The sequence below is a fragment of the Octopus bimaculoides genome, chromosome 22 (genome assembly GCF_046866305.1).
Source record: "Octopus bimaculoides isolate indiv1 chromosome 22, ASM4686630v1, whole genome shotgun sequence".
NCBI lineage: Eukaryota > Metazoa > Mollusca > Cephalopoda > Octopoda > Octopodidae > Octopus > Octopus bimaculoides.
This window is the reverse complement of record NC_142949.1, coordinates 39,836,635-39,862,913: the sequence shown is the minus strand read 5'-3', so window position 1 is coordinate 39,862,913 and position 26,279 is coordinate 39,836,635. Positions and strand designations below refer to the sequence as shown.

The window sequence follows — 26,279 nt, the reverse complement described above, 5'->3', positions numbered from 1 at the left end:
GGGTGGAGGGCAGAACCCCTCGTTGCTTTAAATGTGGCTAAAAAAGGCTTCTGCAGAAGCAGAGAAGTCAGGAAGAAGTTAGAAAGGGGCCGGAGAAGGTGCAACAGGAAGAAAAGAGAAACAAAGAACAGTGGATGGTAGCTGAAGGAAGAGGAAGAAAGGACAGATTGAATTAGAACCCCAAGCCATACACCCCGTCCCACCCCACCTTCTCAGACACCCCCTCCACCCATTCCCCTCCGATACAAAGCAAGAGAAAAAAAACAAATACAAAAAAACACAAGGCTCAACAGGCTCCCCCTCCTCCCACTGGAAATTGTTTCGCGCGTGTTTGAAAGGCGTAGACCAAGAAAGGATCCAGAAGAGAACAAAATGGAGGACTGCAAGATTTGTGCATGTCGATGGATGGACAAACACTGAGGTGTCCGAAAGCCAAAACAACGACGAAATATTGAGATTCAGGAGGGGTTATAAGTGTTGGAAGGTGAAATGTGATTTAAAGACGATATCAGACAATATAAAGTACGACGAACTGACCCAGAGATACTCCACAGCCATTACAAGCCTTCAATTAAATTACAACTTTCTCTCTCTCTCTCTCTCTCTCTCTCTCGAGCTATAGAAAGACAAATACACACGTTATATACCTACAGACATCTATATAAACACACATGTAATAATAAACAGACACGTTTCCGAAGAAACCTTTCACTAAAAAACACATTTTCGAAGGTGAGGGGCGTGACTGCATCCGCACCCTTTTTCTTTAAACATGTTTTATAAATGACATTTGGCAGAAATACGTTTGAAAACAATAATAAACGAATGCTGAAATTATAAAAATTAGTAGTAACGAAGTCTGAACAAAAGCAAAAGCATGTTAGTGTTTTGTTTTGTCTTTATTGAAACAAGCGAAAGCCAATTAAAAGGAAATCTCTTTGCCTTACCTTGTTCGAAAATGTCTGGAATTCAGCAGAAGACATCAGCTGTGAAATGGTTTTTTCTTCTTTTGCAATTTCTGGCGCAGAATTTTTCAGCGAATAACTTGTATTTTTCGATTTTCTGGAGATAGAATTACAGAATAAAGGTGAATTTTGTGGTTTATGCTTTGTCGGGTGTTGAACGAGAGAAATGTTGAAATTTACCTTTTTTTCACACATTCGAATTCACCGCCATTAATTGGCGCACACACCTGCTATTGCGCACGCGCACGCGAGTCGTGACTAGTCGATCCTACAATAACAATCTATTGCCAATGCATGTATGCACAAAACATGCAGGACGGTTTGTTTTGGTTTTTTTGAACAAAGTAAATAAAACACATTGTAAACAAAACGCAAACACCCTCATACATGTTTTGTGCGTGACGCGCGCTGGAGAGTCGTAGGATCCACTAGTCACGTCTCGCATGCGCGGATGCGCGCCCTGGATCCAATCTTCTTGAATCGTACCTTGATATAATGTTTTCATTTCAAAATAAAACCAACAAAAATAATCTCCCATAATCTTTACCTCCGCTGATTTTTACATGCCCCGATGACCGATCTAAGAAATTTGGGGAACGATTTACTGTCTGGTGAATGGAACCGAGTATATGCAGATTCCAATAGCTTGCCAAATTGTCAGTCATAAATTTTCTGCAAGAACGTTTTGTCTGATAACATTCTCCAACATCTCTGCACTCCTATCGGGTAGACGTTGAAGAAATCCTTTTTCTGGTTGTGTTGTCATAACATCCAACAACCCAAGTTTTGCGACACATTCGTCGTCCATTGTTCTTCTTTTTGAAGAACAAACTTTCATGGAACTCCACTCTATGGTCCGGACCAGCAATTGGAGTTTTGTCCGGCACCAGTTTTTTGCCAAACAAACATCTCTACAGAACTGGTGCCACTGAACGGCAGTTCTTATATCAATGCAATTTATTCTTGCAGATATCGTGACAGTTAATTCGAGAATGAAAAATAAAATTAAACACTAAATAAATAAAAAAATTCCATATAATGGCAGCTTGGAGTTTTCTCCAAAGGTTCCTTTCCTGATGGAAAGAGGATTTGTTTTTTTTTTTACTTTTAGCTCACTTTCTTTTGACAAAATCCCGTCAATAGAACGACTAGAATTTTGAAAATTCATTGAACAGCCATGCTACATGGCAGTGAAACATGGGCTGTAACTGCTGAGGACATGCGTAAGCTCGCAAGGAATGAAGCCAGTATGCTCCGCTGGATGTGTAATGTCAGTGTGCATACCCGTCAGGGTGTAAGTATCTTGAGAGAAAAGCTGAACATAAGAAGCATTAGTTGTGGTGTGCAAGAGAGACGATTGCGCTGGTATGGACATGTGGTGAGAATGGATGAGGATAGCTGCGTGAAAAAGTGCCACACCCTAACAGTTGAGGGAACCCGTGGAAGAGGTAGGCCCAGGAAGACCTGGGCTGAGGTGGTGAGGCAAGACCTTCGAACATTGGGCCTCACCGAGGCGATGACTACTGACCGAGACCTTTGGAAATGTGCTGTGCGTGAGAAGACCCGGCAAGCCAAGTGAGATCGCTGCCAGTGCCCCTGGACTGGTTCTTGTGCGGGTGGCACATAAAAGACACCATTTTGAGCGTGGCCGTTGCCAGTACCGCCTGACTGGCCTTCATAGGATTTTCGAGCGAGATCGTTGCCAGTGCCCCTGGACTGGCTCTTGTACGGGTGGCACATAAAAGACACCATTTTGAGCGTGGCCATTGCCAGAACCGCCTGACTGGCCTTCGTGCAGGTGACACGTAAAAGCACCCACTACACTCTCTGAGTGGTTGGCGTTAGGAAGGGCATCCAGCTGTAGAAACTCTGCCAAATTAGATTGGAGCCTGGTGTTGCCATCCGGTTTTACCAGTCCTCAGTCAAATCGTCCAACCCATGCTAGCATGGAAAGCGGACGTTAAACGATGGTGATGATGATGATGATGTATGAGCCAATGAGGGAGGCCTCTACATGGTAGCTAGACCTGCTAGAAATAGCAACCAAATCTCCCTCAAAATCACACCCTACTCTCTTATCTATGTATATATGTATGTATGAGCCAATAAGGGAGGCCTCTACATGATAGCTAGACCTGCTAGAAATAGCAACCAAATCTCCTTCAAAATCACACCCTACTCTCTTATCTATGTATATATGTAAGTATGAGCCAATGAGGGAGGCCTCTACATGGTAGCTGGACCTGCTAGAAATAGCAGCCAAATCTCCCTCAAATCACACCCTACTCTCTTACCTATGTATATATGTATGTAGGAGCCAATGAGGGAGACCTCTACATGGTAGCTGGACCTGATAGAAATAGCAGCCAAATCTCCTTCAAATCACACCCTACTCTCTTATCCATATATATATATGTATGTATGAGCCAATGAGGGAGACCACTACATGGTGGCTAGACTCAGGATATGCTGTGTCATGTGGTTCTGGATTTGTTAATGACAGGATGGTCATGGCTGTGATACTTTTGATCATGGATTTTGCTCAATCTGGACTAACCTGAGGTTAAACAACACCAACAACAACAGCCACCACACTCCCCCCTTAATCCTTCAGCATCCTCACAACATCAGAAAAGAGGATGGTGTTCAACCACATTCCCATCTGGCAAACAAAACACTTCACAACCACTTGAAGACAGAACAACAGCGCAGAATGAGGGCAAACAAAAGTGTCGAGTGATCCAACACCATCTAAAAATGCTGTTGGTCAATTAGGATTGTTCCGATCACTGGAACAGCCTGCTCGTGAAATTAACAAGCAAGTGGCTAAGTGCACCACAGACATTTTTTACTGTTTTCTATATGCTTCAGCCATTTGACTGTAGTCATGCTGGAGCATCGCCTTGAAGGGTGTTAGTCGAAGAAATCAACCTCAGAAGTTATTCTATCGCTTTCTTTTGTTGAACCACTAAGTTACAGGGACACAAACACACCAGCATTGGCTGTCAAGGAATGGTGGGGGGACAAACACAAAGACACACATATATGTGATGGGCTTCTTCCAGTTTCTTTCTACCAAATCCACTCACAAGGATTTGCTTAACCTGAGACTATAGTAGAAGACAAGATGCGACTGACATGCTTACAATAGATGTAGTTCTCAGGGAAATCCAACACAGAACACAGAACATGATAAGCTGGTCCACTGAATTACAGGTATGACTCATTTCTGCCAGCTGAGTGAGCTGAAGTAAAGTGTGGGAACCAAACCCACACCCTTACGATTATGAGCTGAATCTCCTAACCAGAAGCCACACACCTATAAAATAACAACATAACAGGATAATCAACCGACATCTAATCCGTTGTCCCCCAGACATTGCCAGGCAACTATTTCAACCCTGGATAAATCACAAAGAAAACTGGTTCCAAAATAACAGACTGCCAAACCCTATCTGATTTCTTAGCAGCAAACCCCATGGAACATCAGACAACTGACCCCGCTACACTTAAACCCACAGAGATATCTCACATGCAAGAGACAAAACTACCAGGAGATACGTACAAGTGCAGGTGTGTAGCTTAGTGGTTAGAGGGCTTAGACGATTACAATTAAACACACGTATATTATCATTTATTAAATTGCATTCAATTTGCCATGCATTATTCGTTTCATTATCCATCATCTTTTCCTTCAATTTTCAGGTACATTGAAGACCCTTTATTTGTCATTGCTTCAATCGACGTGAACAAAGTGTCTGGCAAAAAGTTCTGCTGAGATCGAAAGGAAACTTTATCCACAAAACACACAGAGAATGTGCAGCAATAAAGGCCAAACAGTGGTGGACGAACATAATCCCTTAAAGACTGACACTTTCAAAGGTGGCTCTGCATGTGTGTGTGTGTGTGTGTGTGTGTATGTGTGTGTGTAACAGAGTTTTGTTGAGTTGAAGTGGGATTTAAAGGGTGTAAACGAAGAGGCTACCAAGCGCAAGTTGAACCAAGACGGAACTAACTACAACTGTAGCTATTAAGACTGAACACTATACTATACATTACACAATGTAGTCCTAGATACACTCTGTCTGAATAACAGAAGGGATGGTCATTGCTGGAACATCTTTGATTGTAGAGCTGCCCGGATCAGGACTGACCTGGGATTAAACAACAACAACTGGCCTATACGTTTTGGCTCGAACTGCTAGAAGTAGTAACCAAATCTCGATTAAAATCCCACACAACTACTTCAAGCAGAGACGTAGGAATAGGATGGGATGGTCACGGCCTGAGTGACTTTGAGCACGAGCCTGCTTAGTCAGGTTTGACCCTGGGTTAAATAACAACACGCACACTATAATACAAAAGTAGCCTATACGCCTCTTTTTTCGAACCGACAAGTTACAGGGGCATAATCGCATCAACATTAGTTATACGGCGATGGTGGGGTGACATACAGACACACAAATACATACATTCGTATATATATGCGTGCGTGTTTGTGTGCTTACATATGTACCTACCTACGTCTCTCTCTCTCTCTCTCTCTCCACACACACACACATATATACATATATATATATATATATATATAGAGAGAGAGAGATATACATATGTGATAATATACGGTAAAACCATATAACCGGAGGAGAGCTTACTCTCCAAGTAGAGAAGTGGGTAAATATAAATAGACCTCGTAACGATACCAGCTACCAAATGGTTTCACGGCGAATTGGGGCCCCAAGTGACCTTTGTAAAGTCATTGGGGAGATTCCCGAGCCGATTATCGAGGTCTATTTAGATTTATATATATATCGTATATTTATAAAGAGGGCAAATTTAGCCATTTCTCCGTAGATTGAAAAAAAAGATGAACAACTGTAATCGATTTCCGAACATTATTGGGTTCTCATCAAACATGAAAAATAGAATTTATGTTGAGTCAGTCTCAATAAGTATAGATTTATTCATCGGAGAAAGTTACATAGTGACTGAAGGTTCGAGAGTTTCGTGCAGAGGCACTTATCAAACTAATTAAATCAACGTTTTCTATATAAAACGAAAAAGCAGGACAGTATCGGAAACAGATATGACGCAGATACTATTTTATATATAGGCAGGAAGACTTTTGGTTAATAATATGACAGAATTAAGGCAAGATAAAAAATGAAAGTTGTCAATATATAAGGTATTCTGCCTAAACTACGTCTTTAAGATACGATTTGTTAGTAGTAACGCAAAAAGGAAACTATTTCCTAAGGAACTCAAGCAGATAGAGAGGAATAAAGACAAAAGGAAAGTAAAGATTTAATGAAAAGGTGAATCAGGTTGGAGTTGAAAAAAAAGGCACTTACCCAGGCAGTGGTCAAGCAAATAATGGTATGGAGTATTAAATGGTCGTTTTGTATTGAAAGAATTTTGAAGGGGTTTTATTTTTAGACTGGGGTCAAACGGTCGAATCCAGTCAACCGTGTTTTAAGTCTTTAGCAACACCAATTACAAAGAACTTGGGAGTGGTACTAAAAGATGGAAAGAAGTATTGACAGACAGAAACTAGGTGGGAGCTGTCTTCAAGAATTCAAGTAATGCTATATATTCAAAATTAACCATACATGCTGGTTTTGTTGTTGTTATTGTTGCTGCTACTGTTGTTATTGTCAATTAAGTTTTGGTATTTTGACGCTATTTGCCTTCAGAAGTTAGTGGTTCTAAACTCCCTAGGGAATTTTATGCCAGCTTCATTACTTTTATTTATTTATATGTTTATTTTTTTCTTTGTTTTGAAACGAGATCGAACTTAAGCATTTTATACCGATAGATTTTAAACACTTTTTTTCTGCAACTGGTAAGATTTTGTAGGGGATGCAAATTTTGATCTTGCAACCCCTGAAAACTCTAGGGGGTGTGGGTGCACCCGCTGCACCCCCTGTTCCCGGCCCTTGTATATATGCCTGTTTATATTTATATATATATACACACATACATATATATAGCGTGTCTGTGCTTCATAGAAGCCCACAAATTTATATATATATATAAAAGAAGAGGCGGGGAGCAGTAAATTTGAGTAAAATCTATTTAAGATTTAGTTGTTAAGTTAAATAAATGAGGGGAAAGTGCGAGAGTTCCGTGAATGGATTTCGTCAAAGTTTGACGAGTCTGAATTACGAAACTCTTGAGTAACTTACGTAACCCTTCATAGATAGGTGTGTGTGTGTGTGTGTGTGTGTGTAGATAGACAGACAGAACGTAGACCGTTAGACAGACAGATAGATTTCTTTATTAGCTACACAGGGCCGTATACAGAGGGGAAAATACAATGTAGAACTTTTCTATTCGAAAGAAAGAAAGGAAAAAAAAAAACGATTAAAAAAGTTTGGGGCGTGTAAACAGCAAAATAAAGTAGAGTAAAAAGGTAAAACAAATTAAGTTTATCTGTGGAAAGAGGAGTCTGCGAAAAAGACCACGGTGACCTCAGGCAAGGAACCGAAACCAGTGCCCTAAGGACAGCTTCTAAGTAACGATGGTCAACCTTATCGAAAGCTTTCGATTGATTCAAACTGATCGGTGCCCCCAACCATGCACGATTCCTTAACTACCCTGTCTATGATGTAACGCATCAGATGGAAGTTGTCATGGATACTCCTGTCCGGCACAGCGCATGTTTGCGTCTCAACGATAAGCTCCAACCTCTCGGCTAGCACCGTGGCCAAAATTTTCAAATCTGCGTTGAGCAGAGTGATGGGCTGAAAATGATCTATAACAATCTCCTTGTTTGGATCTTTCTTTAACGCTACCACCGCTCCCCACCTCACAAAACTGCGGATACTCCCATTTTGATGCCAGTGACAGTAGACTGCAGCCAAAATGCCTCCAAACAGGTCTGGAATATGACAATAAGGCTCGTAAGGCAGACCGTCCAAGCCCAGCCTGTCATTGCACCACATACACTCCAAGCCATGCAGGTAGGCACTAAAGTCCACCCTGCATTCTGACCCACCAGTTGTCCCGTACAGTCGGGCAAATTACTGTTGAAAGGCCTCACACATCCTTTCGGGCTCGAGTAATTCGCGCCCCTGTTCATCTGTCAGAGACCGAATGGTGGCTTTGTTGCCTTGTTGCGCCTCTGCCACTTGGACCTCTCAGGTGGCTCCAACTCCTTCGTTTCCCAGAGCACTCATCCTAGCTCTGACAACATATCCTTCGTGTTTGGCGTTGAAATGTTGGTCATGGGCCAACCTCACTGCCAACACATTGGACATGATGCCACATGTATGTGCCTCTTCTAATTTCTTAACTAGGTCTCCCTCTATTCTATTTCGATCTATCACTAGAGCCTTTTTATACCTAACCGAGTTTATTTTAATTGCTTTCTTTAGGGCATACCACCATCTATTGTTGATGCTGGTGCCCGTCAACGCCCTCTTAACTAGTGTGCTAATCTGGTCTCTGTAAGCCTGGCACGCCGTGAATAACGCATCTAGTTTCCAGTAACTGGGACCCTGCCTATGACTCTTATCTAAGTCAAACATACAAGTCACAAATTTATGACCTGTGTAGCTGACTATATGAAACTGTGGACAACCTACACTATCCCTATCCACTGTCCTGTAGAACACTATCTAACTACGATCAGGATGGCCCGATGCGATTGGTCCATGTCCACTTTAGTGCATTCAAGTGGTTCAGTCGGTACCTATCAGACAGTTGGAAATGTCTGAGTGGGTCTTTGAAGCATTTACATCCCCTTCTATTTCTATCTCTACCCACGTAGTCTAGTTGCATGTCCAAGGTAGCGTTCCAATCCCCCACTGAAAGTAAAAGTCGAGACGTTCCCAGGAAAACCTCTAGACGTCGAAAGAAATCCAGCTGACCTGTTAAGGACGGTGCATAAATTGTTATCGGTCGAAAAGCACACCATTGACATCCAAAACGACCAGCCTACCCTCCGGGTCTAGGAATATTGCTCTTACTTTGAGGTTCAGGCTCTTCCTAAAAGCACCATGGTACCACCTCCTCTCATTCTTGGCAGACACGGAGAAAAACAAACGTCAAATTGTCTGCTGAACATGTGTTGGGGAGACCGTGGGTTGTGGAGTCTGGTCTCACTGATGGCTATATGTCTATTCTGTGACTCGATCTCATTTAACAGACAGCCTTGTTTCCATGGAGACCCCAAGCCACGCACATTTATACAACCTATTCTAAGCATGTTCCTATCGAAAGTTGTGTTTTACAAACAAAAGGAAAAGAATGAGAGAGAGAGAGAGAGAGAGAGAGAGAGAGAGAGAGAGAGAGAGAGAGAGAGAAAGTCACTGTTTGAAGGTTGGTTGTTCCCCTCCTCAAAATCATTTCTCAGAATGTTTTTTGTCCATTTTTTTTACTTTTGAAATCTCCCTCCTGCATCAAGGTAGAGAGATTTCAGTATGTTTTTTGTCACGTGAAGGAGGTTTTTTTGTGTTGTGCATGGGTGATTGTTTGTTTTCACATTCACTTCTGTTGGTGTATTACATTAGGTCTGAATTGTTTGTTTATTGCTATCAACTTTCGTGGGGCCATTTGGTATTCGTGTGTTTGTAGTGTTGCTGTCAATCTTTTTTATTTTGTGTGGGAGTTTTACTCTTCTGAGCGGTGAACCCTCCTTGCTTTGTTTGATTTTATGTCTCTTTTCTTTCCCCTTTTTCTTCTCCCCCCCCCCTCCATGGCCATTTGCCATTCATCTTTTAATTTTTACCGTTGTCACCCGATAACCAAGGTAAGTGGGAATCCTTAGAAATCCCCTGCAATCCAAACACTTTTTGTCGAGTGTCCCTTTGCCCGTTCTTCCGTATCAAATCGAACCTCGATCCAGGCAAATCTTTACACTCTTGCAATATATGTTTTGAATGCTCATTATGGCCTGTACACATTTCCCAACTGTTTCTTAAGTGGCCCCTTCTAATATTTTATTTTTTATGTTCAGGGTTTTGTAAATAATGGGGGTTTTTTGGGGTGGGGATGTCTTACAAAATGCTGTGTGAGGTGTTCAGTTTAATGGTTTTGTCTTCTTTGTATAATAATTGTTTACATTGTAGAAGTTCTTCCTTTGAGAAGGACTTTAGAATATTTCTTTTGCATTCAAACAGAAGCAAAATCATTTAGTTTGTCCGTGACATTGTTTGTTGTTCGGTGATGGCAGTTTTCAGGACGGAAGTGAGAGTAGTGGTGAGAGGAGAAGTGATAGTCGGGGTTGCCCTGCTGCTCGTTGTTTCATTAGTGTCTTCGTTGTTTCTGCCTCCCCTTCCCACTTGTATCAGTATGTGTATTGTGCTTATTCAAAAGGGTGAGTGTGACAGTGTCTCAATGTGTTGAGTGTTATTTGAAATCTGCCTCGTCGGCGGCAATGGTGGAAATCCCAATTTTAATTTAAAGACCGAAACACTTGGCAGTCTTAGAAAGGCTGTCCATTTTTCTAGACAGATGAAAAACATTTTTGTGAAATGTTTTAAAATTCGAAAATTCACCCTTTAAAGGGTGAAAGCCTCGCTTGAGGCCAGGCAAAAGTTGTTGGGCAGCTTTTTAACAGAGAAAAATGACTTCAGCTTACGGAAGTCAACGTCACAAACAGCCGACAGATAGACAGACAGATGGGTGTACTGACGGACAGTCAGACAGATAGATAGGGGGATGGACTGACAGACAGATAGGCAGCTATACATATATATATATATGTAATCTTTACTCTCTTTTACCTGTTTCAGTCATTTAACTGCGGCCATGCTGGAGCACTGCCTTGTAGGCGAGCAAATCGACTCCAGGACTTATTCTTTGTAAGCCTAGTACTTATCCTATCAGTCTCTTTTTGCCGAACCGCTAAGTTACGGGGACGTAAACACACCAGCATCGGTTGTCAAACAATGTTGGGGGATAAACACAGACACACGAACATACACACACATATATATATATATATATATATATATATATATATATATATATATATATATACACATACATATATATACGACGGGCTTCTTTCAGTTTCCGTCTACCAAATCCACTCACAAGGCTTTGGTGGGCTCGAGGCTATAGTAGAAGACACTTGCCCAAGGTGCCACGCAGAGGGAATGAACCCGGAACCGTGTGGTTGGTAAGCAAGCTAATGGGTTCATTTGTGGTTTGATTCTACAGTTGGATGCCCTTCTTGCCGCCAATCAGTTTGTAAGGTGTATGTGTGTGCGTGTATATATATGTATATATGTAACAATAATAATTTGTGTAGTTACCAGTCGTAAAGGGTAAGGTTTGATTAGGGACACAATATTATGAAATGTCGGAGTCAGCGGTTTTGATGATAAAAATTTGTTGTTATACTGGCAAGTTGTAGGATGTGAAAGATGAACAATGCTTGAAGTTTTAAGGAAGTGTTTGTTTACCATTATGTTACAATACATTGCCTCGGCGGACAGGTTCTGAAAGATCCAAAAGCATGCAAAGTAAAGTTTGTGTTTGTGTCCTCTTTCATTGTTTAGTAGTAACTACAGAGAGAGATCTTGCACTAAATGAGGCTGCAAAGAAAGAGGTCTGGAGATGCCACTACAATAGATTGCTTAATAAAGAGAATGAATGGGAGAAAGAGAGCCTGCCGTATGTCGACCCAACAGAGGGACCAGCTATCCGAGTTGATAGTACCAGATTAGATAAATAAAGCAATTAAGAGTATGAAGACAGGGAAAGCCTCCGGTCCATCAGGAATCACTGCAGAGATGCTCAAAATATCTGGCAGTGTTGGCTACAGCCTAGTCACCCGTATTACGAACCAGGTGTTAAACTAAGGAGTCATACCCAATGACTGGTGTAGCAGCACCATAGTCAACTGCTACAAAGGTAAAGGTGACGCTTTAGATACAAATAACTACAGAGGCATCAAGCTGTTAGATCAGGTTATGAAAGTTACGGAGACGGTCATAGCCCAACAAATTAGGGAGCAAATCCATTTAGATGATACAGTTTTGGGTTCGTGCCAGGTAAAAGCACCACTGATGCCATATTTCTAGTAAGACAGCTGCAGGAGAAATACCTAGCCAAGGATAAACCTCTGTACCTGGCTTTCGTTGACGTGGAGAAAGCCTTTCACAGGGTCCCCTGATCCCTTATCTGGTGGTCAATGCGGAAACTTGGGATAGAAGAATGGTTAGTGAGAGCTGTGCGAGCCATGTACAGAGATGCTGCCAGTAAGGTGAGGGTTGGAAATGAGTACAGTAATGAATTCCGGGTAGAGGTAGGGGTCCACCAAGGGTCCGTCCTCAGCCCCCTCCTATTTATCATAGTCCTCCAGGCGATCACAGAGGAATTCAAGACAGGTTGCCCCTGGGAGCTCCTCTATGCTGATGGCCTTGCACTAATTGCGGAGTCACTATCAGAACTAGAGGAGAAGTTTCAGGTGTGGAAGCAAGGACTAGAATCGAAGGGCCTTAGAGTCAACCTAGCTAAAACCAAAATCCTAGTAAGTAGGAAGGTAGATAAAACACAAACTCCTTCAGATAGATGGCCCTGCTCAGTATGTAGAAAAGGAGTAGGTAGTAACTCTATAAGATGTACCAGGTGCAAGCTATGGACACATAAGAGGTGCAGCAATATCAAAGGCAGGTTAACTAGGAAGTTAGTTTTTGTATGTGGCAGATGTTCAGGTGCAATAAACACTGTAAACAAACAAGAAACAACTTCTATCTCATTCCAGGGAGAAAAACTAGAGGTAGTTGATAGCTTCCGCTATCTGGGTGACCAAGTTAATAGTGGGGGTGGGTGCGCTGAAAGTGTAGCTGGTAGAATAAGAAAAGCCTGGGAAAAGTTTAGAGAGCTCTTACCTCTGCTGGCGACAAAGGGACTCTCACTCAGAGTAAAAGGCACACTGTATGACGCATGTGTACGAACAGCCATGCTACAAGGCAGTGAAACATGGGCTGTAACTGCTGAGGACATGTGTAAGCTCGCAAGGAATGAAGCCAGTATGCTCCGTTGGATGTGTAATGTCAGTGTGCATACCCGTCAGAGTGTAAGTATCTTGAGAGAAAAGCTGAACATAAGAAGTATCAGTTGTGGTGTGCAAGAGAGACGATTGCGCTGGTATGGACATGTGGTGAGGATGGATGAGGATAGCTGCGTGATAAAGTGCCACACCCTAACAGTTGAGGGAACCCGTGGAAGAGGTAGGCCCAGGAAGACCTGGGCTGAGGTGGTGAGGCAAGACCTTCGAACATTGGGCCTCACTGAGGCGATGACTACTTTGGAAATGTGCTGTGCGTGAGAAGACCCGGCAAGTCAAGTGAGATCATTGCCAGTGCCCCCTGGACTGGCTCTTGTGCGGGTGGCACATAAGATGCACCATTTTGAGTGTGGCCGTTGCCAGTACCGCCTGACTGGCCTTCGTGCGGGTGACACGTAAAAGCACCCACTACACTCTCTGAGTGGTTGGCGTTAGGAAGGGCATCCAGCTGTAGAAACTCTGCCAAATTAGATTGGATCCTGGTGTTGCCATCCGGTTTCACCAGTCCTCAGTCAAATAGTCCAACCCATGCTAGCATGGAAAGCGGACGTTAAACGATGATGATGATGATTATATATATATATATATACGACGGGCTTCTTTCAGTTTCCGTCTACCAAATCCACTCACAAGGCTTTGGTGGGCCTGAGGCTATAGTAGAAGACACTTGCCCAAGGTGCCACGCAGAGGGAATGAACCCGGAACCGTGTGGTTGGTAAGCAAGCTAATGGGTTCATTTGTGGTTTTATTCTACAGTTGGATGCCCTTCTTGCCGCCAATCAGTTTGTAAGGTGTATGTGTGTGTGTGTATATATATATGTATATATGTAACGATAATAATTTGTGTAGTTACCAGTCATAAAGGGTAAGGTTTGATTAGGGACACAATATTATGAAATGTCAGAGTTTGTTGTTATAATGGCAAGTTGTAGGATGTGAAAGATGAACAATGCTTGAAGTTTTAAGGAAGTGTTTGTTTACCATTATGTTACAATACCTTGCCTCGACGGACAGGTTCTGATAGATCCAAAAGCATGCGAAGTAAAGTTTGTGTTTGTGTCCTATTTCAATGTTTAGTAGTAACTACAGAGAGAGATAGAATGATGTTGGAAGAGAAGAGAATTAGAGCTCGTAGGGTTGTGGGACGTTGTCTCACAGTTGCTGACAGTAAACTTCATTTTTCCCTCTGGCCAAGGTTCTAGCTGGTCAGCCAGACTTTGTTCTCACTGAGTCGGTTGGATGGTTTGACTGAGGGCTGGCAAGCCAGGAGGCTGCACCAGGCTCCAATCTGATCTGGCAAGGTTTCTACGGCTGGATGCCCTTTCTAACATGAACCACTATGAGAGTGTAGTGGGTGCTTTTTATATTTCACTGGCACAGGAGCCAGTCAGGCGGCACTGGCAACGACCACGCTAGAATGCTTTTTCCTTGCCACTGGCATGGAAACAGTCAGGCAACACTGGCATCAACGACACATGAAGGGTTCTTTTTACGTGTGTGTGTGTGTGTGTGTATATATATATATATATATAATGTAACAAAAGAAAAATAAATTATATGGAGTGTAAAACATCCAGTTCACAGGTACAGCAGTTGAATACCACAGACATAGGAGTATAAATTACAAATAATAAATTAAATAGAAAAATACAATTGACAATCTAACAATTTATTTACATTATAATATAAAAATTTTTGAAAAAGACAAAGTCAACAATTTGTTTTGACTTATATACAATATTTGATTGATAAACAATACATATCTCTGTACATAAGCCACTTGAGTACAATATTTCAAAAAGACACATGAAATTCTATGTTCAAGGAATGCTAAATCACAAAATATTGGTTCGAAATCCGTATGTTTAAGAGTATTTGCAATGAGAATTCAAATACATAAAAAAACAAAATTAAAATAGATAAAAAAAACAATTATGACGTAGATCAATATTTATTACATAAATATGCCTCTACATATTCGAAAGAAAGAATTTCCAGTATATCAACTATTTATTTATTTGTGCTATTTTCTATTATATTTATGATTACCATAAGAAAACAAATGTAAATTATGAATAATAATAATATATAATAACTCTTTCTCATTTACTTCTATCAGCACAAAGTGATTATTTCTCATAGGAAGTTTAAGAGGTGTCCAATGGGAAAGCATAGTTGTGTTTGAATTAGGGTATGACTTGACATTTAAAAGTGATATTAGGTATGGTGTGGATTTAAAAATCTCATTTTTTTTAAAAGAAGTTTTTTTGTGCAGACGTAAACGCTGTGAACAAAGAAGGCAACAATTGTCTGCACCTTGCTGTAAAGAAAGTGTTTCATTCTGAGGAGGAACACTTGACCATTTTAGTTCAGTACTGCATGAAGCTCAACATGCGAAATAGAGAAAGGCTCTCTGGTGTGGTGGTTGCTAGTTATCTAGTCCACGAGAGTGGAAATTTTTACTTTAAAAGCAAGAGAATTAACTCCACTTAAAAATGCAAAGTTGAAAGAAAAATTAAAGCTATTATTCACAGCACAGGCACCATGTAGGTTGTGTGAAGTAAAGAAATACAACATGAAATTCTATCCCTGTGGTCATGTTGTGATTTGTGGGGAATGCTTTTCCAAAATTCCTCTGAAATGATGTCTAGGATGCCAACTACTTATAAGAATCCCACGTTGGCACCTACATCAGAAAGGAAACCATAGCAAGTTGAGACTCCAAAGATTGAAGAGAAGCAAGTTCAAACAGTGGCAGTTGAGACTCCAACGTGTATGGAGGAGGTCCTGACGACATCACAGACAGTTGAATCTGCAAAGGTTGAGGACAAGAAAGTACAGACTGATTCACAACCATTAGAGGTTCTATCCCAGTAAGTTGGTTCTCAAAACCTGGAAGAGAAGCATCTCCTGAAGGTGGCACATCAGTTAGGAAGTAATTGGTAGCAAGCTGGTATTTTCTTAGGAATTAAAACTATTGACCTGGAAATTATCAAGCATAACTATCCCTTCGACATTGTAAGACAGAGCTACCAAATTCTATGCAAATGGTTTCTAAGTTGTAATCCAAAAAAACGGATACACAAATCACTAAAAGAAACTGAGTGTTTCACTGCATTTGAATGTTTATCATTAGACAAAGAAGTGGGGTCTGTGTAAATGTTGCTACTCTTTATTCTCAGGCGTAACTTCACTAAACAGAGACCCAGGATTAAATTCCTTCAGCCAGAAGGAATTCTTAAATGTAAAGAACCCAGAGCCACATGGCCCAATATGTTCTTCGTTAAGATGGTAAATTGTGAATTGAAGAGGATTCACCAATTAAATCCATCAGACCTCTACCATATTGAGACTCCTTTAATAGTTTGGCTCCCTTATTTGGGATTAACCTTTGAAGTATTCAAAAAAGATTTATCACGTTTTACAACATTACCCCTCAGCAGACTGAGAGTCGATAAGTAAAACAAACGAAGAAGATGGCACCCTACCAAAACTGTGACTCCTAAGGACCTGCCTTCATTGACCCCCACCAACAACTGCATCACTTTCTTGGCTTCATTTTTTTACCAATGTTTCATCTTTCACTGCCCTAGATTTCTGCCTCAACTTCGCAAATTTTATCCAGCAATGTTTAAGGAAGATGATTCTGGCTGTTTCTGATTGACTTAGGTCTGGTCTTTCGCTGCTGGGAAATACTTTCCTTACAGCATCTTGTCATCATGATGCAAGCAGATCCCTTTTTCCAGTTGCTACGACAACCTTCACCTCATTTACTACACCATAGAGCAGGTAGGAAAAATTCCTGGCAAGGGTGGGGCACTGGTGAATTTAGACCAGTCTACAGCATTCGATACGGTTGACCATCGGTATCTGGTGGGGGTCAGTCTGGGCTCAACTTTCCATGGCTGGATCAATGCTATGTATATCATTGATCGAATCAGTCATCCAGGTGAACGGTCTCTTCTCAAAGCCATTCGCAATCAAGCATTAAATTTGCCAAGGCTGCCCCCTGTTGCTGCTTCTGCATGTATTAGCCCTTGAGCCACTGCTGCGGAGGTTGGGGACTGTGGGGGAAGACCGCATGATCTACGTTATGGTAAGAGAGCACCATCCTCGTGTCTGATGAAGTCACCATCCTCGTGTCTGATGAAGGGCAGCGACCTCGTGAAGAAGACCCCATTAAAAAAATATGAAGCAGTGGCAGGGGCAAAAGTCAACCAGCCTAAATCAGTCGGGCTTGCAACTTGGCACCTGCAGGGGCAGGTCAATGCCTCCCAACAGCATCGTTTGACGAAAGGCCCTCTTAAACTGCTCAGGGTCTGCTTTGGAAACAGGTAAATCAAATTCTTCTGCATTGCAATTTCAGTTGATTCCAATACATTTGCCGTGACATCTCCACTGGTTTTACAAGACTCTTTTCGTGCCAGAGAAACAGAGTAACCCATGAATGTATGTCCTGGCCAAACAAAATGATTGCTAATACACACTGCTGGCATGTTCCAAAGACCCATCGGTGGGAATTGTGCCACCGACGGAGGAAGTTGTAGCCTCGAACAAATGGAGGAACAATATTTGGTTTTCTCCAGAAGGTGAGAAGAGGCGTTGGGAGAGCTTTTTTACAGAGTTTGTCAAGGGAGGAGACATAGCCTGAATGAACTCCTTCCCTGTGGATATATTGTGCTTCCGATCATGGCACTGTTGGAGTGCCTAAGTGGCACTTCGGGGCGGAAGATTGTAAGAGGATGAGTGCCTCATACTGAAGGTGCATGTGGCCCATGAGAAGAGTTGTAAGAGGCAGGTGCTTCATTTTAAGGACATGGTGTCGTCTGCAGTAAGAGGCTTAGTACCTCATTGTAAGGAGCTTGAGTCGAATAAGAAACTGTGCTAAGAGGTTTATTGCCTCAAATATGTAAATTATAAAAGAACAATATTTTAGAGAAGCAGAGTTCGGTGGGTGACTTCTGCCTTCTCCCATTAATATCATTGTGTTCATCATTCATCTCATCAATGTCTTTGTCCAGCCTGCAGCTACTCCATCTATGTACGGCTTTCATAGCCAATATAATGAAATAAAGTAGCTCATTTTCATTATCATTCATTTATATCATAAGTTTTTTTTTTTTTCTAATTGTTATATGTCCCCACTGGCCCCCTTGTGGGTAATAAAGAAATCACTCCTCATTCGTTAAGTCCTTGTTATATAGGACCTTATAAAATATCTTCAAGAACAGAAAAGACAATCATATTAGATTCTGAACCAGAAACAGAAAATGTGGATAGAGTCAAGAAGGCTTTCATCAAATCCATCCGGAATTCAAGAACATGAAAATATAATTGTAAAAAGATACCAAAAATATGTGATCTCAATATTAAATTAAAACAATAGCATCGAGGCTATCATCCTGAAATGGACAGGCCACAAATGCAAGAATGAAAGAAACCAAGCTACTGCGTCAGATTTTATCTGGTGACCACTGTGTGGCCATCCATGCCACTGATACAAGGATCAGCTGAGGCAAAGCCTAAAACTGACCGACATCAATCCCAACGCCTGGGACATTGAAGCTGAGGTAAGGCCGTGGTGGTACCAACTGCCCTACAGAAACAGATATTACATGAATTTCGTAGTGGACACCTGGGGATGTCGAGAATGAAAGCTTTGACAAGGAGTTATGCGTCTTGGCCGACACTGGACAAGGACATTGAAAATTTGGTAAAATCTTGTAGAGGTTGTGTGCCAGCAGCCAAGGCACCACAAATACCAATCATGGCCTGAGTCCATTGTCCAGAGTACATATAGACTACACTGGACCAGTGAATGGCGCCTACTACATTGTTGATAGCCTTACCATGTGACCGGAAGTATGTAGGTGCAGTCAACCTACTGCAAAAGTAGCAAAGTTCCTGCATGAACTTTTTTGCTCAATATAATGTTCCAGACACCACAGTATCGGACAATGGAACATAATTTACAGGATGAGTTCAAGAAATTGTATAAAATGCATGCAATCAAGCACACGTTTACTCCACCCTACCACCCAGGGTCAAATGGGCAAGCAGAATGATTTGTAGATACTTTGAAGCAAGTGCTAGAGAGAAAAAAAAAATTAGGCAATGACGAAATGCTAAATAAATTCTAAATATCAGTTCAGGCAAGTCACCTGCAGATCTAATGTTCGATTGAAAAATTAAATTGATTTTTGAGAAATTGTTGCCAAAGGAAGAAAACGTACAGAGTAAACAAAACATTTTTACAGAGACAAAGTCCATTTCAAAGTATACAAGAATGGTAAACAGAGGTGGCAGGATTAAAAGAATTGGTAACATGTAATTTACTTTCATTTTTGTAGGACTATAACAGTAACCAAAAATATACTGCAGTCTCTACAAGCCCAAACATCACACAAAATGGTAATTTATATAAATAGAATTATAGAAAAAAAATCTGAAGTTCTAAAATAACTAAAACATAAAATAAAATAAAAAAATTTTAATTTCAACACCTCACAGGATAAAGGTAGTTTGTGTGTGTGTAAGGAAAAGATATTTACTAACAGATAATTATGTTATCAAAACAATTTATCATTTACATACCTCTTAAATCTATGCAAAAATTCCAGCAATGCCCTTTTCATTCCTACTGGGATTGATACCATTTAAGTCTAATTTGAGGATCCACAGGGGTTTATGGGGGTGGGACTTGCATAATTGTACAAGATATTTGCAGAACACAAATTCATAAAAGTTTTCAACACCAAAAAAAAGTTTTTAAATTATCAAACTTTACGTGATGTCATTCAACCCATAATTAATAACAGGCCGTGCGCATATGCACAAGTTTTTAAAACATTTTGAAATTAGGGTGAATGATGGTGGTCTTGGTACTAGTGGAGGGGGGGGACACCACATGCAAAGTCACCATCATCAATTAACCCCAATGAGCAGCACTGCAAATCAATCTCCAATGCTTCTTCATGCCTGTCTACTCGTTCACTCTCACTCCTTGTACATAACCACACGTGTGTGTGTGTGTATATATATATCTATATACATAGATATATATACACACACACACACACACACACACACATATATATGAGTTTTTTTCAGTTTCCATCTAGCAAATCCACTCTGAAAGTTTTGGTCAGCCCATGTGGTTGTGAAGCAAACTTCTTAACCACAGAGCCACTCATGCAGACAAGGACAAAATAGATACAGGACTCAAAAAATAACACAAATATCAAGAGACAAAATCGTCCTGAATCTCTCAAAATATTAGCAGCCATTGCAGGTCTCTGCAGTCAACTCGGAATTTCCTTTGAGAACAAGTGTGGACACACCGGCTATGGAGATGAGCACTCGTTTGAGTTTGGTCTGACCAACAGCACATTTCTCGGAGGCTCTCAACAAGCTATGAATCTGCAAAGGAAATTCAGTGAAGTGGCTTAAAATATTACAAACCAACAAAAGAAAAAAAGAAAAGAAAAAGAAACTCTACACCATTTTGATTCCAACATATCTGATCAAACTGATCTTTGTTCTACAATACTAACTTCCTATTTCACAGTGATTTAAAGTTTAACAGAGGGGGCGGGGGTACAACCACACCAATATTCACAATCAGTTATAAAGATTCATAAAATGTGAGACTTTTTTTTTTTTTTATATATATATATCAGGTTTTTAAATAGAAACTTACCTTCTAACATTTCTGTTGTGTGGAAATGAAATAACAACAAAATATAATAAAGCTTTGGATGTTTTTTTTTTTTTTTTAAATAAGTGAGTAAAATACCATATCAAAGCATTTTCAATGTTAGTAAAGAAAGAGAAGTCAATAAAACTTGACATTCAGAAAGAAAACGAATTGCAAATTGCAATAACATACTACCATACCTGAACGAGCTGGGAAATTTCATCGGAGACCTCCACTTGAGTTGCTTCTGGCCGAAACACTTTGTTTCATTTTCTTCTGGACATCTCAGCAACTGATGTTGACAAACTGTGTATTAGAAATATTGATCTTACTTAAGTTTCTGTGTAAAGGTAGTATGGGTGGTCTTTCAAAGGTTTTCTATAAGAAACATGGTGACTACAAATGGTAAAGGAAGGAGTAATAGAAACAGGACACATGGATTACTGTTAACCACTAATTCAGTCTCTGCAAATAGCCGGACTGGAAGCCAGTGGTTGTTGTTGAAACTAACAGCAAGTAAAGTAATCTCTTGAGGCTCTAGAGTTCTAGTCGTTGGAGACATCTACATAGCTAGAAACAGCTGCCAAATCACGCACAGATCATAGACACCTGTCTTCCACAGCGAGAAATAGCAGCCAAATCCAGCGCAGATCAAGAACATCTCTGAGGCGCCAATAAGCGAAAGTCACCAGAATTAAAAACACTGAACCATTTGAGTGTTTAGTAATTAGGCAATGCGCACCTCTTCTGAAATAGTTAGTGAAGTCAAATTATCTCCTTCCTTTAAAATCAGCTGTTGACGTGTCGTTGTCAGGTAGAAGTCGACAACAGGGTAACCACATAATTAGGAGATGAAAAGGGGAGGGGTTAAGTGTTATCCCGGAAAAAGGGGTGGGAAAAAGTGAAGTTTAATGGGTCTGACTGAGTTAAAGGCACCTGTGAACTTGATAGGAAGAACGGGGATTCCTTCAATAAAATACAAATAATATATAAGTATATGCATAATAACAACAAATGGAGCAAAACGTGCCCAAACCGCGATTACGTATTCCAAGCCGTAAATACCAGTCGATGCCCGTTCATACGAAACTGCAGCAGTATTTGCGTCGCTACTGCTATAAGTATGTACTTGCGGCTGTAACAACAAACCTGAAAGTCTAAATACGAAACAGTGGCAACAAAATTAAGCCCCACAACGCAAATCTGTACCCGCCGACGCAACAGCGTGCTTAGTGGCGCAAAAACGTGCCCAAAGACGTGACTACGTATTCCAAGCCGTAAGTACCAGCCGATGCCCGTTTATACGCATTATAAGTCTCGCTGTAGCTATAAGTACGTATCTGCGGCTGAAACAGCAAACCTGAACACGTAAATACGAAACAATGGCGACCAAAATAAGCTCCACAACGTAAATCTGCAACCGCCGACGCAACAGCGTTCCTAGTGGCGCAAACACGTGCCCAAAGCCGCGATTTCGTATTACAAGCCGTAAGTACCAGCCGATGCCCGTTTATACGTTCGTCCCTTCGGCCTCGCTCTGCATCGTTCGAGAAGAATTCGAACGTACATTAGTCCGTGCAGCCTCCCTCTGCTCTGTTCGAGCGGTATTCAAACGTACGTGCGTCCGTTCGGCCTTCATCTGCAACGTTCGAGCGGAATTCGAACCTACGTCCGTCCGTTTGGCGTCCCTCTGCACCGTACGAGCGGAATTCGAACGTACGTTCGTCCCTTCGGCCACCCTCTGCATCGTTCGAAAAGAACTATAATGTACATGAGTCCGTTCAGCCTCCCTGTGAACCGTTCGAGCGGAATTCGAACGTACGTGCGTCCGTTCCGCTTCCCACTGCACCGTTCGAGAGTAATTCGAATGTACATTAGTCCGTGCAGCCTCCCTCTGCACTGTTCGAGCTGAATTCGAACGTATTTGCGCCCGTTAGGCCTCCTTCTGCACCGTTCGAGCGGATTTCGAATGTACATTAGTCCGTTCTTCCTCCCTTTGCACCGTTCGAGCGGAATTCGAACGTACATGCGTCCGTTCGGCCTCGCTCTCCACCGTTCGAGTGGAAATCGAACGTACGTGTGCCCGTTCGGCCTCTCTCTGCACCGTTCAAGCGGAATTCGAACGTACGTGCTTCCGTTCGGCCTCCATCTGCACCGTTCGAGAGGAATTCGAATGTACATTAGTCCGTTCAGAATCCCTCTGCACAGTTCGAGCGGAATTCGAAAGTACGAGCGTCCAGTCGGCCTCCCACTGCACCGTTCGAGTGGAATTAGAACGTACATGCGTACGTTCGGCGTCAATCTGGACCTTTCGAGCAGAATTCGAACGTACGTGCGTTCGTTCGGCATCCCTCTGCCACGTTCGAGCGTAATTAAAAAGTACGTGCGTCCGTTCGGCGTCAATCTGGACCGTTCGAGCAGAATTCGAACGTACGTGCGTCCGTTCGGCCTCCCTCTGCAACGATCGAGCGGAATTCGAACGTACATGCGTCCGTTCGGCCTCCCTCTGCACCGTTCGAGCGGAATTAGAACGTACGTGCGTCCTTTCGGCCTCTTTCTACGACGTTCGAGCGGAATTCGAACGTACGTGCGTCCTTTCGGCCTCCCTCTGTACCGTTCGAGCGGAATTCAGACGTACGTGCGTCCGTTCGGTCTCCCTCTGTACCGTTCGAGCGGAATTCGGACGTACGTGCGTCCTTTCGGCCTCCCCCTACACAGTTCGAGCGGAATTCGAACGTACGTGCGTCCGTTCGGGCTCCCTCTGCACCGTTCGTGCGGAATTAGAACGTACGTGCGTCCGTTCGGCCTCTTTCTACGACGTTCGAGCGGAATTCGAACGTACCTGCGTCCGTTCGGCCTCCTTCTGCACCGTTCGAGCGGAATTCGAACGTACTTGCGTCCTTTCGGCCTCCCTCTGTACCGTTCGAGCGGAATTCAGACGTACGTGCGTCCGTTCGGTCTCCCTCTGTACCGTTCGAGCGGAATTCGGACGTACGTGCGTCCGTTCGGCCTCCCTCTGCACAGTTCGAGCGGAATTCGAACGTCCGTGCGTCCGTTCGGGCTTCCTCTGCACCGTTCGTGCGGAATTAGAACGTACGTGCGTCCGTTCGGCCTACATCTGCACCGTTCGAGAGGAATTCGAAGGTACATTAGTCCGTTTAGCATCTCTCTGCACTCTTCGAGCGGAATTCGAACGTACGTATGTCCATTCGGCCTACCTCTGCACTGTTCGAGTGGAATTCGAACGTACGTGCGTCCGTTCTGTTTCTCTCTGCACCGTTCGAGCGCAATTCGAAAGTACGTGCGAACGTTCGTCCTGCCTCGTCAGCTTTCGAGCAGAATTCGAACGTACGTGCGTCCGATCTTCCTCCCTCTGCACCGTTCGAGCGGAATTCGAACGTACATGCGTCCGTTCGGCCTCGCTCTGCACCGTTCGAGCGGAATTCGAACGTACGTGTGCCCGTTCGGCCTCTCTCTGCACTGTTCAAGCGGAATTCGAATGTACCTGCGTTCTTTCGGCCTCCCTCTGCACCGTTCGAGCGGAATTCGAACGTACGTGCGTACGTTCGGTGTCAATCTGGACCGTTCGAGCAGAATTCGAACGTACGTGCGTTCGTTCGGTATCCCTCTGCCACGTTCGAGCGTAATTCGAAAGTACGTGCGTCCGTTCGGCCTACATCTGCACCGTTCGAGAGGAATTCGAATGTACATTAGTCCGTTTAGCATCTCTCTGCACTCTTCGAGCGGAATTCGAACGTACGTATGTCCATTCGGCCTACCTCTGCACTGTTCGAGCGGAATTCGAACGTACGTGCGTCCGTTCTGTTTCTCTCTGCACCGTTCGAGCGCAATTCGAAAGTACGTGCGAACGTTCGTCCTGCCTCGTCAGCTTTCGAGCAGAATTCGAACGTACGTGCGTCCGTTCTTCCTCCCTCTGCACCGTTCGAGCGGAATTCGAACGTACATGCGTCCATTCGGCCTCGCTCTCCACCGTTCGAGCGGAATTTGAACGTACGTGTACCCGTTCGGCCTCTCTCTGCACCGTTCAAGCGGAATTCGAATGTACCTGCGTTCTTTCGGCCTCCCTCTGCACCGTTCGAGCGGAATTCGAACGTACGTGCTTCCGTTCGGCCTCCCTCTGCACCGTTCGAGAGGAATTCGAATGTACATTAGTCCGTTCAGCATCCCTCTGCACAGTTCGAGCAGAATTCGAAAGTACGAGCGTCCAGTCGGCCTCCCTCTGCACCGTTCGAGCGGAATTAGAACGTACGTGCGTACGTTCGGTGTCAATATGGACCGTTCGAGCAGAATTCGAACGTACGTGCGTTCGTTCGGTATCCCTCTGCCACGTTCGAGCGTAATTCGAAAGTACGTGCGTCTGTTCGGCCTCCTTCTGCAACGATCGAGCGGAATTCGAACGTACATGCGTCCGTTCGGACTCTCTCTGCACTCTTCGAGCGGAATTCGGACGTACGTGCGTTCGTTTGGCTTCCCTCTGCACCGTTCGAGCGGAATTCGAACGTACGTGCGTCCGTTCGGCGTCAATCTGGACCGTTCGAGCAGAATTCGAACGTACGTGCGTTCGTTCGGCATCCCTCTGCCACGTTCGAGCGTAATTCGAAAGTACGTGCGTCCGTTCGGCCTCCCTCTGCAACGATCGAGCGGAATTCGAACGTACGTGCTTCCGTTCGGCCTCCCTCTGCACCGTTCGAGCGGAATTCGAACGTACGTGCTTCCGTTCGGCCTCCCTCTGCACCGTTCGAGCGGAATTAGAACGTACGTGCGTACGTTCGGCGTCAATTTGGACCGTTCGAGCAGAATTCGAACGTACGTGCGTCCGTTCGGCCTCCGTCTGCACCGTTCGAGATGAATTCGAATGTACATTAGTCCGTTTAGCATCTCTCTGCACTCTTCGAGCGGAATTCGAACGTACGTATGTCCATTCGGCCTACCTCTGCACTGTTCGAGCGGAATTCGAAAGTACGTGCGAACGTTCGTCCTGCCTCGTCAGCTTTCTAGCAGAATTCGAACGTACGTGCGTCCGTTCTTCCTCCCTCTCCACCGTTCGAGCGGAATTCGAACGTACATGCGTCCGTTCGAGCGGAATTCGAACGTACGTGTGCCCGTTCGGCCTCTCTCTGCACCGTTCACGCGGAATTCGAATGTACCTGCGTTCGTTCGGCCTCCCTCTGCACCGTTCGAGCGGAATTAGAACGTACGTGCGTACGTTCGGCGTCAATCTGGACCGTTCGAGCAGAATTCGAACGTACGTGCGTTCGTTCGGCATCCCTCTGCCACGTTCGAGCGTAATTCGAAAGTACGTGCGTCCGTTCGGGCTCCCCCTGCAACGATCGAGCGGAATTCGAACGTACATGCGTCCGTTCGGCCTCCCTCTGCGCCGTTCGATGGGAATACGAACGTACGTGCGTCCTTTCGGCCTCTTTCTACGACGTTCGAGCGGAATTCGAACGTACCTGCGTCCGTTCGGCCTCCTTCTGCACCGTTCGAGCGGAATTCGAATGTACCTGCGTTCGTTCGGCCTCCCTCTGCACCGTTCGAGCGAAATTCGAACGTACGTGTGTCCGTTCGAACTCTC

The 26,279-nt window shown here is 43.3% G+C and overlaps 1 protein-coding gene across 3 annotated transcripts; it reads right to left on the bottom strand.

The window, feature by feature from the left end:
- Positions 1 to 25,438, bottom strand: LOC149131452 (uncharacterized). Of its 3 annotated transcripts, none has more exons than XM_089339663.1 (3): positions 21,620 to 25,438; positions 20,884 to 20,989; positions 1 to 1,062 (listed from the first exon to the last, which is right to left on the bottom strand). In XM_089339663.1, exons 1-3 carry the CDS (start codon positions 21,684 to 21,686, stop codon positions 900 to 902), a joined length of 336 nt encoding a protein of 111 aa, XP_089195789.1. In that variant the 5' UTR covers positions 21,687 to 25,438; the 3' UTR covers positions 1 to 899. The 3 variants fall into 3 exon arrangements, 1 of the variants encoding a protein (XP_089195789.1); XR_016237918.1 differs by lacking the exons at positions 1 to 1,062; positions 21,620 to 25,438 and adding exons at positions 14,641 to 20,406; positions 21,426 to 21,592; XR_016237917.1 differs by lacking the exons at positions 1 to 1,062; positions 21,620 to 25,438 and adding an exon at positions 14,641 to 20,406 and having other exon boundaries at positions 20,884 to 21,419.
- Positions 25,439 to 26,279: the final 841 nt, after the last annotated feature.